This window comes from Staurois parvus, unplaced genomic scaffold (assembly GCF_062004578.1).
Source record: "Staurois parvus isolate SC_StPar_1 unplaced genomic scaffold, SC_StPar_1.0 ptg002027l, whole genome shotgun sequence".
NCBI classification, from domain to species: domain Eukaryota; kingdom Metazoa; phylum Chordata; class Amphibia; order Anura; family Ranidae; genus Staurois; species Staurois parvus.
Genome location: NW_028319823.1, coordinates 103,697 through 118,641, shown reverse-complemented (window position 1 = coordinate 118,641; position 14,945 = coordinate 103,697). Strand labels below are relative to the sequence as shown.

Here is a 14,945-nt window from a genome sequence, read left to right as displayed (position 1 = left end):
TACTGCGTAAGCTGTGATTGGTCACATGGCACAAGGCTGTTGTGAATAGCCTTGTACCATGTGACCTCTGTGATCATTCACAGATTTCACACGTAGTAAGCAATGATGTCACAAGTGACATCTTGCTTACTACTCTGCATGTGATCACTGATTGGCCAATCGGTGATCACATGATCGGGACCTCGCAGAGAGGTCCCGTACGACGATCGGTGTTCCACTGTGTCCGGAGGACACAGCGGGCACCAGATTGCGGTGTTGCACGCTCCCAGGGAGTGCGCACAAGCAGGGGGCGGGGAGGCCCTTTATAAACGGCCACCTGACCCTGCACTGCTCCTGTCCGGCCATTTATATTCAACGGCCGGACGGGAGGTGGTTAAGGAAATTAAGTTACCCCATGGACAAAACTAATTAGATAGTATAAATTGTCTTGCTACAGATATGTAATACGGGTACACTCATCCATGGGCCTTAATGTCAGCCTCTAATGGACAAACCCCATACATCACCATATCCAGTCAAAAATACCTCACTGTCTTGAGAGCCAAAGAAAAGAAAAAAAAGAAACTCTACCTGTTTCGCCCCAAACAAACGGTATGGTATGGTATGGTATTTGGTCTGGTCTGGTGGTATTAACCATTTGGATTGAAGGTAAACAATTGTAATGGTATCCAGTCATATTGTTGTGCGCCGTACATTCCACTCCAATAGGCATTGATTACGGCTGAGCATACATTTTATATATATATCTGAATAAAGGTTATATTTTCAATTTATCAATTGGCCAGATAGTGTCTTTGTTTATGCTGTCACTTCATCTAAAACGGTATGGTATTTGATCTGGTCTGGTGTTATTAACCAGTTGCCGCCCGGCCTGTGGCCAAATGGCGGCCGGGCGAACACTTCGTCCCTCCGGGAGGACGCCATATGAAAGATGAATGTAGCAGTTAATCTTCATTCACTTTTGTATGGCGTAGGCCTTGGAATTTTTTTAAGCAGGCAAGCCCAATGGAATAGGATTTGTTGTACTGCCTTCTACAGGCAGACTTCAGACAAAGCAAATCATGAACAATATCAACATTTAAGTAATCTTTTAAGAATCGTATATATTATAGTGATGAACATGTCAGGTGCTAGTGGGAATCCTATTACAGACAGAGCAACATGAAGTGGAGGGTAGTTGGCTGAGACACCTTCTGACTTCTTTTTTTACTTGGGGACACCAGCAGTGACACCTCCCTGCTTTAGCTCCTGATGGTTTTCCTCCCCACCTTGGAGCTCTGGGTGTTTCTGCTAATCAGGGAGGTATTACTTTTTCTATTGCTTGATTCATGAATAGAAAATCCTGAATTAGGGGCAGACTGACAACTCATGGGGTCCCCGGGCAATAGGGTATCATGGGGCCCCTGTGTCCTTGCCCAAACTCAAAAAAGCCTATGAAAAAGGTACCAGGGGCATCTCATGGGGCCCCCTACTGACCCCAGGCCCTCGGGCACTGAATACCCGTGTACTAAAGTATCACGTACCTGGTGTTAGAGGCCAATGGAGAGAGGGCTTCCCTTTCGGCTAAGTTCCAGACTCCCTTGAGAGTGGGACAGCAGGAGTGAGGCCCAAAGTGGCACAGGTCGCCTGTAGGAGTGCTCGTTGGTGGTCCACCCAGGAGCAAAGCTGATGTACTGAGATGGGGTCTGCAGACGGGTGGTGCTTGTACGAGGTATGCAAGCCTTCCGGGAAACCGAGGATCACAGGATAGCCGGTTCAAAGCCGAGGTCAGGTACCAGGTGGGGATCAGAGCAGACATAGTCAGATGGGATAGCCGAGGTCATACACAGAGGAGCGCGAGAGAGTATCTGTAAGCCAAGCTGAGGTCAGATCAGGGGTTAAGCAGAGAAGACAGGTCCAAGAGCAAGCCGAGTCAGTATCAGGAAATCACAGATCACAGTAGCACAGGAACAAGGTACTGGGAAGCCAGAGATCAACCAGCACCTGAGAGTAGGGCAGGGCTTCCTTATAAAGGCCGTTTGGCACCAAATTTGAACAGGTGTGAACTTCTGCGGCCATGCAAGGTATTGGCAGGGGTGCCAGGTCTCCTAACACCTCTGCCGAGGACAGAGCCCTGACATGAAGGGTGTAGTTGAGCTGTCCAGGCCTCATTTACACTAGATCCCTCCAAAGATAGAGTACAATGAGTTAAAAACTGTTTTAGTAGCAGGATCCCCAGGTGAAAATAAAAGAAATAAAACATTAAAGGCTTGTTCACTCAAGCTTTGCTCTCGTAATCTGCATTCAGATCACACTTTGGGGAGCATTTGACAGGGAATTAGGAGGCGTTGTATCCCGTCCTCGCCACCTGTTATAACCCCTAAATGCTGGACTACCACCCTGCAATCTTGTACACGAGCTGGAGAAGTACTGAGTGTCCCCCGGTGATACATGGAGCAATCTATTCTCAAATGTTATTTGTAAGGATGTTAGTAGTCACCGGTGAGTTTGGAGACCTTTGTAAGGCCACAGACCAAATGTAGTGTGAAGGTCTGTCCACTCCATGGCGCTACTTTCTGTTCTTTAGAATAAAAGGACACACAACAAAATATTCCGTTTTGTGGGTCTTGTTTGTTGTTAACCTGCGTATCACTGTATGTCTGTCTTTATACTTTTTTGGAATAAAATCCCAGTAAGACATGAATAGTAAAAATATTACCCATGTTAATCTTTTGAAAGAGTTGCCCAACAGCAGGCGCTACAAGGTGTCTTCGCCCCCCTTCCCACTGGATCGTGGTTTCACTTTGTTACTTAGAGTTCAAACTCTCTCAGTTTGAAACCAAAGCAATACCTGTAATCAGGATATGGACAATAAAGCTTTCTATGTTCTTACCAAGTAGTAAAAGAGCTTTAAAAAAATCCCTCATTCACCTCTGTGGCTGCTGTCACTGAGGAGCAATTCATTCTCAGCGCTCAGTTACATTATGTATTGCATTAAAGCATGATGCGTTAGGCATTAAAGTGGTTGTAAACCCTTACACATACCCAGTGAATTGACTGGCCTCAGGTGGTACGCAGAGATTAAACATAACATCCTACATAGGTTGTACCTGTTTATCTACACCCTTCTGTCCCCTACATCCATTCAAAGTGCAGAATGTACACAGGATCTCTCAGCTTGAAAAGCAGGGAGCAGGAAGTTGAAGTTACATCAGTGAGAGTTCTGAGAGCTGATTGGAGGGAAGGGACCCCCCCCAAGAGCTGAAATTGTCAATCACAGGCTGTGCCCCCCTCATCACAATTTTTCTCTTGATGTCAGGAAAACTTGTCAGAAGAGACTCATGCTGATAGTGGAGGAACAAGGCAGTGGACAGAAATGACACTTAGTGCTCTTAATTGAGACAAGTACACATTATAAGCCCTAGCAGTACACATTAATTAATTAAAAAAAAAACCCTCAGTATTTTTGGCAACAGAGCACACCACAACACACACACTATGTTGTGTATTGTAGGCGCCTTAGCAGCTACTCCACAACTCCACTCCATGAATGGCTCTGCAGTGCAACACACATTGCAGTTACTGCAACGCATCGCTGACACAGAGGATCATGTGACTGGAGCGGACTGAAAATACATAATAGGGATCATAGGGAGTAGGAGGGGGAGGGAACATTTTTAGGACTAGTTAGTGTTCGGCTGGAATTCTACTTTAAAGTTCACAACAGAGGCACTGACGTTGCAGCTTTCTCCTTCCTTGCTTCTTCTGGCATCAGGGATGTGTCAGTGTTTTAGCCTTCTAATGTAAGCACACAGAGGGTGCCGGAAACCTTTCAGAAACTGAGTTAGGGCTCGTTCACACTCGGCTGTTTTACCAACGCTTGCCAAACTCCCCTATAGCGTTTGGCAAGCGTTGGTCCGGCGTTTGCCGAATGTTTTTTAACGCTCGGCAAACGCCGCATGTGCGGTTTAGCAGCGGTTGCTAGGCATTTGCTGAGCATTAAAAATGCCCCACAAATGCCTATAATGCAGTTTGAATGGTGTTACCGCTCTGCAAACCCCCCGCAACCGAGTCGCAACCGCACCGCAAATGCGGAGCGGCACCATAGACTAGAATAGGAGGCTTCAACGCCTCCTGACTCGACCAGAGGCGTCCGTTTTGCCGCGACGCAAACGCTCCCGTTAGAACAGCACTGTAACGGAACCGGTACCCGACCGCACTTGGGTATATTCCGTTATACCGCAGCTTCCCCTATCCGAACACCATCCACGGACCACACCCTTGAAATCCCTCAGGAAACAGACAGCACCCAGCTCTTCTTAATACAGGAAGCCAACTCTTTTTATTTTAACACAAAACACAGGATATATACAGAGGGCGGGGAAACACAAACAGGAACAGGAAATACATCATCACCCCTCCCCATCCCACCAAGACACAGAACAATGGGATGAAACACATGGCAAAGGACATTGACCAACCCCCACACCAATACACAACCAGTACATCCCATAATAGTTGGCTGGACAGGAAGACACAGCACAATGGGGGGTAGCACATGGCAAACAGACAATGGACAACCATGTGACTGAGAACAAAGGAACACACACTATACACAAGACTCAGACATTCACATACACACCCTGTACCCCTTAACAGGCACAGGGTGCCTTAAACATAATGGGAATTTGGGAAGACGATACAGAGGTCCCCCCACCCCCAAAAGTCACTCCCGTCACAAGCACCATGTGCTGTAATGTGCAGAATTGGCAGAGGCGTAAAAACGCTTCCCAAACGCCTCTCTGCCGCCTGCACACAACGCTAGTGTGAACGTAGCCGTTCTGTTGTGATCTCTGAGGATAAATTTCTGCACAGTGGCTGCAGCTACAGAGGTAACTGTTACTGCTTGTTAAGAATATGTAAATGCTTTAAATGGCCACCAGTTCACCTTAAGCCTCATCCTCTTTACTGGCCACTGAGACTCGCTTATTAGACAGCGATGGACAGCGGTTTCTAGTTATGAGGGTTGAGGCTTGACATTGAAAGCGGAAAAGTCAACTCTTAAAGATAAAGTGGGAGATGAACAGATATGCCCAGGTGAATCACCTTGTCAAATCAGGCTTCTTGTAGCCACTTTCAGAAAGCCATCATCCGGAACATACAACACTTTGATGCCTGGACATTTTCTAAACACACAGAAAGTGCCGTAGGTTTCTGGGATGGGTTAGGTTTGTTGGTGATACCGGTGCTCCTACGTGTTCCCCAGCTAACAATCCTCTGTTGACCTTCATTTTGCAGAAAGTCGGGACAGCTCCTTCAGTCGATCGCGCAGCTCCAGCGTGTCAAGCATTGATAAGGAGACCAAAGAGGCCATCACAGCCTTGTACTTCATGGAGTCCTTCTCCCGGAAGAATGATCCGTCACCCTCGCCGTGCCTCTGGGTGGGGACCAGTTTGGGAATGGTGCTGATCATATCGCTGAACATTCCCGCAAGTGAGGAGCAGAGACAGGCGGAGCCAGTGGTGGTCACTCCAAGTGGTAAGTGGTCGGTCTGTGCTACCTGACACACCAGGCGGTGGCGTGAGTTGGTGGAATTTAATGGCCCCAACAAATGTGATTGTTGCAACTGAGGTAAACATACTTTGACCAAATCTTAGCACAGGTCAGGCACTTCAGTAGGCAGCTCTGCAGTTACATTGTTACCTGGTTTTAACCTCTAGAAAAAAAATGAAAGGAACTCCAGAAGTTATTTGTATAAATATAAGCTTTGAATAAATGTAAGTATGCACACCTAATGGGCCGCTGGGGAGGCTGGAGATCACTGTAGAAGTTAACGCTGGATCTGTGAACTCTTACAGTGATTGTAAAGTAAGCTCTCAGGCACAGCGCTGGATCGAGATCAGGCTCAGGTAAGTATTTAGTGGGGATTGGGGAGCAAAAGTGATTATAAAGTTAACTTTTTTTTTAACAACTAACATGTTATACTTACCAGTATAGGTTTGCACAAAGCGACCCTGAATCTTCTCTTCTGGGGTCTCCCACCAGCACTCTTCACTCCTCCTCCACTGTGTCTGCCCCTCTTGCAAGCTGCATGCCTGGAGGGCAGATGTGCAGGCTCAATCCTGAGCTGCGCTGTGAGAGTCTATTGACACACAGAGTGGCTCGGCCCCTCCCCCCTACTCCCTACCCACATAATTTGATTGGCACCAGCAGGAACCAATGGCTCCCACTGCTGCCTTCATGTCCAGTGAGGCGAAAGAGAGTAGTGCAGCTGCTCTCAGGCACAGCGCTGGATCGAGATCAGGCTCAGGTAAGTATTTAGTGGGGATTGGGGAGCAAAAGTGATTATAAAGTTAACTTTTTTTTTTAACAACTAACATGTTATACTTACCAGTATAGTTTTACACAAAGCTGTCCTGAATCTTCTCTTTTGGGGTCTCCCACCAGCACTCTTCACTCCTCCTCCACTGTGTCTGCCCCTCTTGCAAGCCACTTGCCTGGAGGGCAGATGTGCAGGCTCAATCCTGAGCTGCGCTGTGTGAGTCTATTGACACACAGAATGGCTCGGCCCCTCCCCCCTACTCCCTACCCACATAATTTGATTGACACCAGCAGCAACCAATGGCTCTCACTGCTGCCTCCATGTCCTGTGAGGCGAAAAAGAGTAGCGCAGCTGTTCTCAGGTACAGCGCTGGATCGAGATCAGGCTCAGGTAAGTATTTAATGGGGGTTAGGAGGCACATGTTAAAAGAGCAATACGGTCAAAGCTTTTTTGGCCTTGCTTTTCTTGTGGGTCACGGGTGTACTACAATTTTTTTTGTCCTCCTGTGACCAAGAGTCAGGTTACTGATCGGTATCAGCTGACGAGGCAGAGCTCTAGAAGGATCCCAACAGTATTGTTGGGACCCACGTAGCTACCCAGCCTGGCGCACCGTTGAGCTCAGGAGTGGCAGAGCAGAGAGTGGTGACTGACAGTTACTGCTCTCCGCTCGCATCTCATGTATACACATATGCCAGTACTTGTGCTAACGCATGAACAGGGTCCAGAAGTTCAATATAATTCCAGCCTCGAAACTGTTTATCTTCAATAGCACCACAACCTTGCTGCTCTCACAAACAGCACTGGAAATGGCAAACACACAAACAAGAGAGAAGAGCGCAGAGGTTCTGGTGCAATACCCTTTATTTTATGAATACAAAAAAAATATATCAGAGCTTATCAATCACATCTCCCCACCACCGCACCAAAATCCTTTCGCCACCCTTGATAGGAGCTCCAGCTGACAGTGTGGATATGGCAGCAGCACCGGACCGAAAGCACTCGCCGCTGTGCTTGAGATCCCGAGATCGTTTTTTTTTTTAGCTTTCACCATAAAATCACCTTGAAATGTATTGAAGACGTATAGAAGGCAAACAGCTGAGGATGAAGCTTAGATCTCAAATGAATCACATAAACAGGATATGAATCCCTTTCAATACCCGCAGTTCTAATGAATTCCAATCTGGGCTTGTCACCAACAGGCGTTAGAACCTGTAATATACTCGGTCCACGCTAAGGACTCCATTTTCACAAGTGTCATTTGTAACCCAGAGAATGCAAATGCTGAAGTGGATCAATATCTCCTAGAAATGTCTCATCTGCCTTTGTGAAGGTCCTTGCAATCTCCGGACAGCTATAATATATAGCCCCCTGGCACTCGTATTCTCATCATAATTAGTCGATATAAAGTATCCCAGTTTTTATTTATTTATTACAGGTACTTATATAGCGCCGTCACAGCACTTTATATATATATATATATATATATATATATATATATATATATATATATATATACAGTCAGGTCCATAAATATTGGGACATCGGCACAATTCTACCATTTTTGGCTCTATACACCACCACAATGGATTTGAAATGAAACGAACAAGATGTGCTTTAACTGCAGACTGTCAGTTTTAATTTGAGGGTATTTACATCCAAATCAGCAAATTTGCAACCAAGTATTAAAAAGTGTAAGTTTGATTTATGATTATTATTCTGTCCCGTTACTTTTGGTCCCTTAACAAGTGGGAGGCACATATGCAAACTGTTGTAGTTCCTACACCGTTCACCTGATTTGGATGTAAATACCCTCAAATTAAAGCTGACAGTCTGCAGTTAAAGCACATCTTGTTCGTTTCATTTCAAATCCATTGTGGTGGTGTATAGAGCCAAAAATGGTAGAATTGTGTCCATGTCCCAATATTTATTATTATTATTATTATACAGTATTTATAAAGCACCAATAGTTGGCTCAGCGCTGTACATTACAAAGGGGGACAGAACATGTGACAGAACAATAACAATACAATGCAAAACATGAGGGGATCGAGGGCCCTGCTCCTTGGAGCTTACAATCTAGGAGGGAGGGGATGGTGGCACAGGAGGAGATAGCTGTGGGGGATGGGGTGGTAGGAAGAGTGGAGGAGGTTGGTCAAGTTAGCAGAGGGTGGGGTAAGATTCCCTGAAGAGATGGGTTTTCAGGGTGCGCCTAAAGGAGAGGAGAGTAGGTGATAGTCTGATGGGTTGGGGCAGGGAGTTCCAGAGGATGGGTGACACCCTGGATAAGTCCTGGAGGCGGGCATGGGAGGAGGAGACCAGGGAACTAGAGAGAAGGAGGTCTTGTGAGGAGCGGAGTGTGCGTGTTGGGTGGTACTTGGATATTAGGTCGGTGATGTAGTACGGGGCAGTATGGTGGACAGCTTTGTACGTCAGCGTTAGGATTTTGAATCTGATCCATTGCGCAATCGGAAGCCAGTGGAGGGATTGGCAGAGGGGGGTGGAGGACACTGAGTGGAGGCCAGTGGAGGGATTTGCAGAGGGGGGTGGAGGACACTGAGTGGAGGCCAGTGGAGGGATTGGCAGAGGGGGGTGGAGGACACTGAGTGGAGGCCAGTGGAGGGATTGGCAGAGAGGGGTGGAGGACACTGAGTGGAGGCCAGTGGAGGGATTGGCAGAGGGGGGTGGAGGACACTGAGTGGAGGCCAGTGGAGGGATTGGCAGAGGGGGGTGGCGGAGAACCTAACTGTATATATTGTATATTTACATCAGTCCCTAACCCTCAAGGAGTGTACAATATAAGGTCCCTAACTCACATTCATACTTACACATACTAGGGACAATATAGACAGGAGCCAATTATCCTACCAGCATTAGTAATCATAAATCCCCAGCGCCAGAGAAATATATATCCCCAATAGATAAATTAAATGCTGCTGTACACAAATGCAATAAACTCCAAAGAACATAAAATCAACATAAACAGCGCAAATAATCAAACCCCAAAAAAAGTTATAATTAAAATAAAAATTAAAAATTAAAATTAAACCATATATTCCCTCAAAAAATTGTGAAATTTAGAAAGTGTCAGAAAAATCTGAAATAAAACAAACAAAAAAGACAAAAAAAAAAAAGTCCTTGATCCAAAAGAGAGTGTGCTTCCACCATGAACCAGTGCTCCAACCAACATATACCGCACTCACCAGATTCTGGTGAAATAAACGCCTTTTAGGTATTTTAGGGATCCTAGACCCTTCTTTACCGCCTCCAGAACTCCACTCCACCAGGTCTCGTGGAAGCACACTTTCTTTTGGAACAAGGATTTTTTTTTTTCTTTTTATCTTTTAGTTTTTTTCTGATTTTTCTGACACTTTCTAAATTTCACAATTTTTTGAGTGGGAATATATGGTTTAATTTTTAATTTAATTTTTAATTATTAATTTTTTGAGGGTTTGACTATTTGCGCTGTCTGTGTTGATTTTATGTTCTTTGGAGTTTATTGCACTTGTGTACAGCAGCATTTCATTTATCTGTCTATTGATTTTATATCCTACCAGCATGTCTTTAGAGGGTGGGAGGAAACCGGAGTACCCAGAGGAAACCCATGCAGGCACAGGGAGAACATGTAAACTCCAGGCAGGTGGTGCCGTGGTTGGGATTCGAGTACTGCCAGGCGGAAATGCTAACCATTTAGATTCTGTGCTATCTGGGACAGTAAAGGTGCTTCCAGAAGGATCCAATTACTAGAGTCAGTTCAGATTCATACAGGGCTCAGCATACAAATGTGAATCCATGATGCATGAGGTAAGTGCCGTTCTTTAACAGTCAATTACCTGAACCACGGACATGGTGGATGTTAGTTGTAGCTTGTTAATGAGCTTTTTTTTCACTCCCAATCTGATAACCTGCTCTTACGCCAGTTCAGGAATGACCGTGACTTGAGGATGTCAATGCCCAACATCAAATAATGCCCGCAGATATATCATGTGTGTCCCTCTCAGAGATATATATCTCAGCGGGAAATATCTTTGTATTCATAGTTATAGGAACAATGGCCACGGCCATATACAAAAATCAATGGAGTCTCCTATCCCAATCTCAAGAGATCTTTCTGCTCATCCTGCTGAATTTTTATTAACCACCTCCAGTCCGGGCCTTTTCTGGCACTTTGTGTTACATAGTTAGTCTGGCTGAAAAAAGACAAAAGTCCATCCAGTTCAACCATAGAAAAAAAAAAAAAAGTGATAATCCTACACCCACAGTTGATCCAGAGGAAAAAAAAAAACCCCAGCAAAGTACGATCCAATTTGCTCCTGCAGGGGAAATAATTCCTTCCTGACCCCCCCGAGAGGCAATCGGATATTCCCTGGATCAACTTTCCCTATAAATGTTATATCCAGTTATATTCTGTGTATCCAAGAAAGAATCCAGGACTTTCCTACAGCAATCCACTGAGCTGGCCACAACCAACTCTGGAGGGAGTCTATTCCACATTCTCACAGCTCTCACTGTGAAGAAACCATCATGTTCACATGTAACAAGCAGTATTTTTTGCTAGAAAATGTCTTAGAACACCCAGACATTATTTTTTTTTTTAAAGCAGAGGCCCTAGAGCGGGTGTCGGCAACCCGCGGCTCCGGAGCCGCATGCGGCTCTTTTTCACCTTTCCTGCGGCTCCGGAGCACACTGCCCACCAGGTGACAGGCAATAGGGTCGGCAAGCCGCGGCTCTTTTAATGTAGATCTTCTGTGTGCCGGGCGCCCGCTGGCAAACATTGGCTGTCAGGATGTAGGCGGGGCAGCCCGGATGTAGGCGGGGCAGCGTGACGAACTCCTCTAATCTCACAGTCCGCCCTGAAGACCAGAACGGCGCGGGAACCCAGCGAGAGGAACGCGCGGAGCAAAGGTAAGTGAATTCACACAATATGGGGAATGAATTACTATGGGGGATGAATTACTATAGGGGGGATGAATTACTATATGGGGGATGAATTACTATAGGGGGGATGAATTACTATATGGGGGATGAATTACTATAGGGGGGATGAATTACTATAGGGGGGATGAATTACTACGGGGGATGAATTACTATAGGGGGGATGAATTACTATGGGGGATGAATTACTACGGGGGATGAATTACTATAGGGGGGATGAATTACTATAGGGGGGATGAATTACTACGGGGGATGAATTACTACGGGGGATGAATTACTATAGGGGGGATGAATTACTACGGGGGATGAATTACTACGGGGGATGAATTACTATAGGGGGGATGAATTACTATAGGGGGGATGAATTACTACGGGGGATGAATTACTATAGGGGGGATGAATTACTATAGGGGGGATGAATTACTATAGGGGGGATGAATTACTATGGGGGATGAATTACTATATGAGGGATGAATTACTATATGGGGGATGAATTACTATGGGGGATGAATTACTATATGGGGGATGAATTACTATGGGGGATGAATTACTATATGGGGGATGAATTACTATGGGGGATGAATTACTATATGAGGGATGTATTTTCAGTTTTAAAAATGTTTCTCTCAAAATAAATTTCAATCGTGGTTTTGGCGAGATTTGGCTCAGTCGAAAAAAAAGGTTGCCCACCACTGACCTAAGGCTATGATTGTGATTATGACGATACACTGTGGCCCTGATTAACCCTTTGCTTACTGGGCCCTTAAACCCCCTTCATGACCAGAGCGTTTTTTGTAATATATGCAGTGTCGGATTTGTTTTAAATGTTGCAATGGTTTTGCGGCTCCCAGTCTTTTTTTCCCTCTCGGAAATGGGTCCAACTGGCTCTTTATGTCTTAAAGGTTGCAGACCCCTGCCCTAGAGAATAAATTGGTGGGTTTCTTATCTGGAAATTTTATTATCATTTTCTTATCTGGAAATTTGTGCAGCAGTTTTTTGGGGAAAAAATACGCTTGTTAAATCTTAATACAAAAAAAACACATAACCCAATTTTTTTTGTAAAATATAAAAGATGATGTTTTGCCGATTAAATAGATGCCAAACATGTCACACTTTAAAATTGCGCACACCCGTGCAACGGCGACAAAAAATTAAAATTTTACACTTTAAAAGTGATACTTTAAAAGCCTTTACAGGTTACCACTTTAGATTTACAGAGGATATCTGGTGCCAGAATCACTTCCCATGATCTGTTGTTTGCAGTGATACCTCACATGTGGGTTGATCGCCGTTTGCACACGAGCATGGATGGACGGGGTACTTACACTTCTTTGTTTTTAACCACCTCCCATCTAGCCGTTGTATATAAACGGCCGGACGGTGGCAGTGCAGGGTCAGGTGGCTGTTTACAAACGGCCTCCCCGCCCCCTGCTTGTACGCGCTCCCTGGGAGCGCGCAGCACCGCGATCCGGTGCCAGCTGTGTCCTCAGGACACAGTGGAACACCGATCGTAGTACGGGACCTCTGTGCGAAGTCCCGATCATGTGATCACTGATTGGCCAATCAGTGATCACATGCAGAGTAGTAAGCAAGATGTCACTTCTGACATCATTGCTTACTATGTGTGAAATCTGTGAATGATCACAGAGGTCACATGGTACAGGGCTATTCACAACAGCCATGTGACAAGCTGTGACCAATCACAGCTCTCACAGTAGTTCTCAATGCAGCCAAAGAGAAGGAGAAATGATTGCTTTTACAGCCTTTATGGGTGTAAAAGCAATCAGTGTAAAAAAAAAAAAATCTTCATCAAGTAGTACAGTGTACAGTGTCACCCTGATGGTGACACTGTACTGCTAGGGTGACAGTATGTAAAAAAAAAAAAACCCATAAAAAATAATATAAAATATTAAAATGTAAAAAAAAATGTTTAAAAATTATAATTTTTGGTTATAAACTAATTTGGGTGTATTTTCATGGATCACTGTATCAGTGTTACTGACGACATTATTGTCAGCTAGTGTACCTCCCAGCCAGTGCCTGTTAGTGCCAGATTGCCTGCCACACTATCACAGTCACACTATAAGTCACTGATCACTGCCATTATCATAATAGCGTCATAGCTGCATAAATTCCAGCATATTAGTATAGTTTGTAGGCGCTATAACTTTCATACAATTCAATTTATATGGACAGTGCTGATTGGCCCTGTGCTGATCACATGCACCCTCCCCCCAAAAAAAAAACTTCTCTAGCAATACACATCAAACTGAGCATGTGCAGACTTGCCACTGTTGCTCTGTACTATGGCAGATAGATAGAAGATTGTGGAAGAAGGGGAGGATCAGAGAAGACAGGCTAAAACATCCTTTTTTACACAATGAGGAGGATTAACCCCTTAGGTTCCACAGTGATCATAACAAGCATTCTTTTCTGCATATACAGACTGATTTTGCTGTTGTGGGTTTAGCAACACTTTAACCACTTGCCGTCCGGCCACTGTATATAAACGGCCAGACGCTGGCACTCCAGCTGGCACTTCATAAACAGCACCCGCCATTATGGACTGTGCGCGCTCCTGGGAACACCGATCGCTGTACGGGACCTCTGTGTGAGGTCCCGATCATGTGATCACTGATTGGCCAATCAGTGATCACATGCAGAGTAGTAAGCAAGATGTCACTTCTGACATCATTGCTTACTACATGTGAACTCTGTGAATGATCACAGAGGTCACATGGTACAGGGCTATTCACAACAGCCTTGTACCATGTGACAAGCTGTGACCAATCACAGCTCTCACAGTATTTCTCAATGGCTGCAGGAATGCAGCCAGAGAGAAGGAGAAATGATTGCTTTACAGCCTTTATGGGTGTAAAAGCAATCAGTGTAAAAAAAATCTTCATCACCCCCTACAAGTAGTACAGTGTCACTATGGTCACCCTACTGCTAGGGTGACAGTATGTAGAAAAAAAACAAATAATAATATTAAAAACAATAAAAATGTAAAAAAAAATCTTTAAAAATTATAAGTTTTGGTTATAAACTAATTTGGGTTATTTTTTTTTTTTACTAAAAACATAACTGAATAAATTTTGGCCACGATTTATGATGAAATATTATTTATTTGCAAAATTTTATAAGAAAACCTTTTTTTTTTTAATTTTTAGACTTTTTCATTTATATAGCAAAAAAATAAAAATCCCAGTGGTGAATAAATACCACCAAAAAAAAGCTTTATCTTTCTCGAAGAAAATTCTAAAAAATTCACATGGGTACAGTGTTGCATGACCGCGCAATTGTCATTCAAAGTGTGATAGTGCTGAAAGCTGAAAATTAGCCTGGACTGGAAGGGGGTGAAAGTGTCCGGACTGGAAGGGGGGAAAGTGTCCGGACTGGAAGGGGGTGAAAGCGTCCTGACTGGAAGGGAGTGAAAGTGTCCGGACGGGAAGGGGGTGAAAGTGTCCGGACTGGAAGGGGGTGAAAGTGTCCGGACGGGAAGGGGGTGAAAGTGTCCGGACTGGAAGGGGGTGAAAGTGTCCGGACTGGAAGGGGGTGAAAGTGTCTGGACTGTAAGGGGGTGAAAGTGTCCGGACTGGAAGGGGGTGAAAGTGTCTGGACTGGAAGGGGGGAAAGAATCCGGACTGGAAGGGGGGGAAAGAATCCGGACTGGAAGGGGGGGAAAGTGTCCGGATTAGAAGGGGGTGAAAGT

General features: G+C 44.9%; 1 protein-coding gene across 1 annotated transcript in view; it reads left to right on the top strand.

The window, feature by feature from the left end:
• LOC149432959 (syntaxin-binding protein 5-like) overlaps positions 1-14,945 on the top strand; it is a 102,186-nt gene that overhangs the window by 67,731 nt on the left and 19,510 nt on the right. Inside the window, exon 4 of the mRNA XM_089664767.1 lies at positions 5,278-5,517. Coding sequence (XP_089520893.1) covers positions 5,278-5,517 — 240 coding nt within the window. The remainder of the gene's footprint in view (positions 1-5,277; positions 5,518-14,945) is intronic.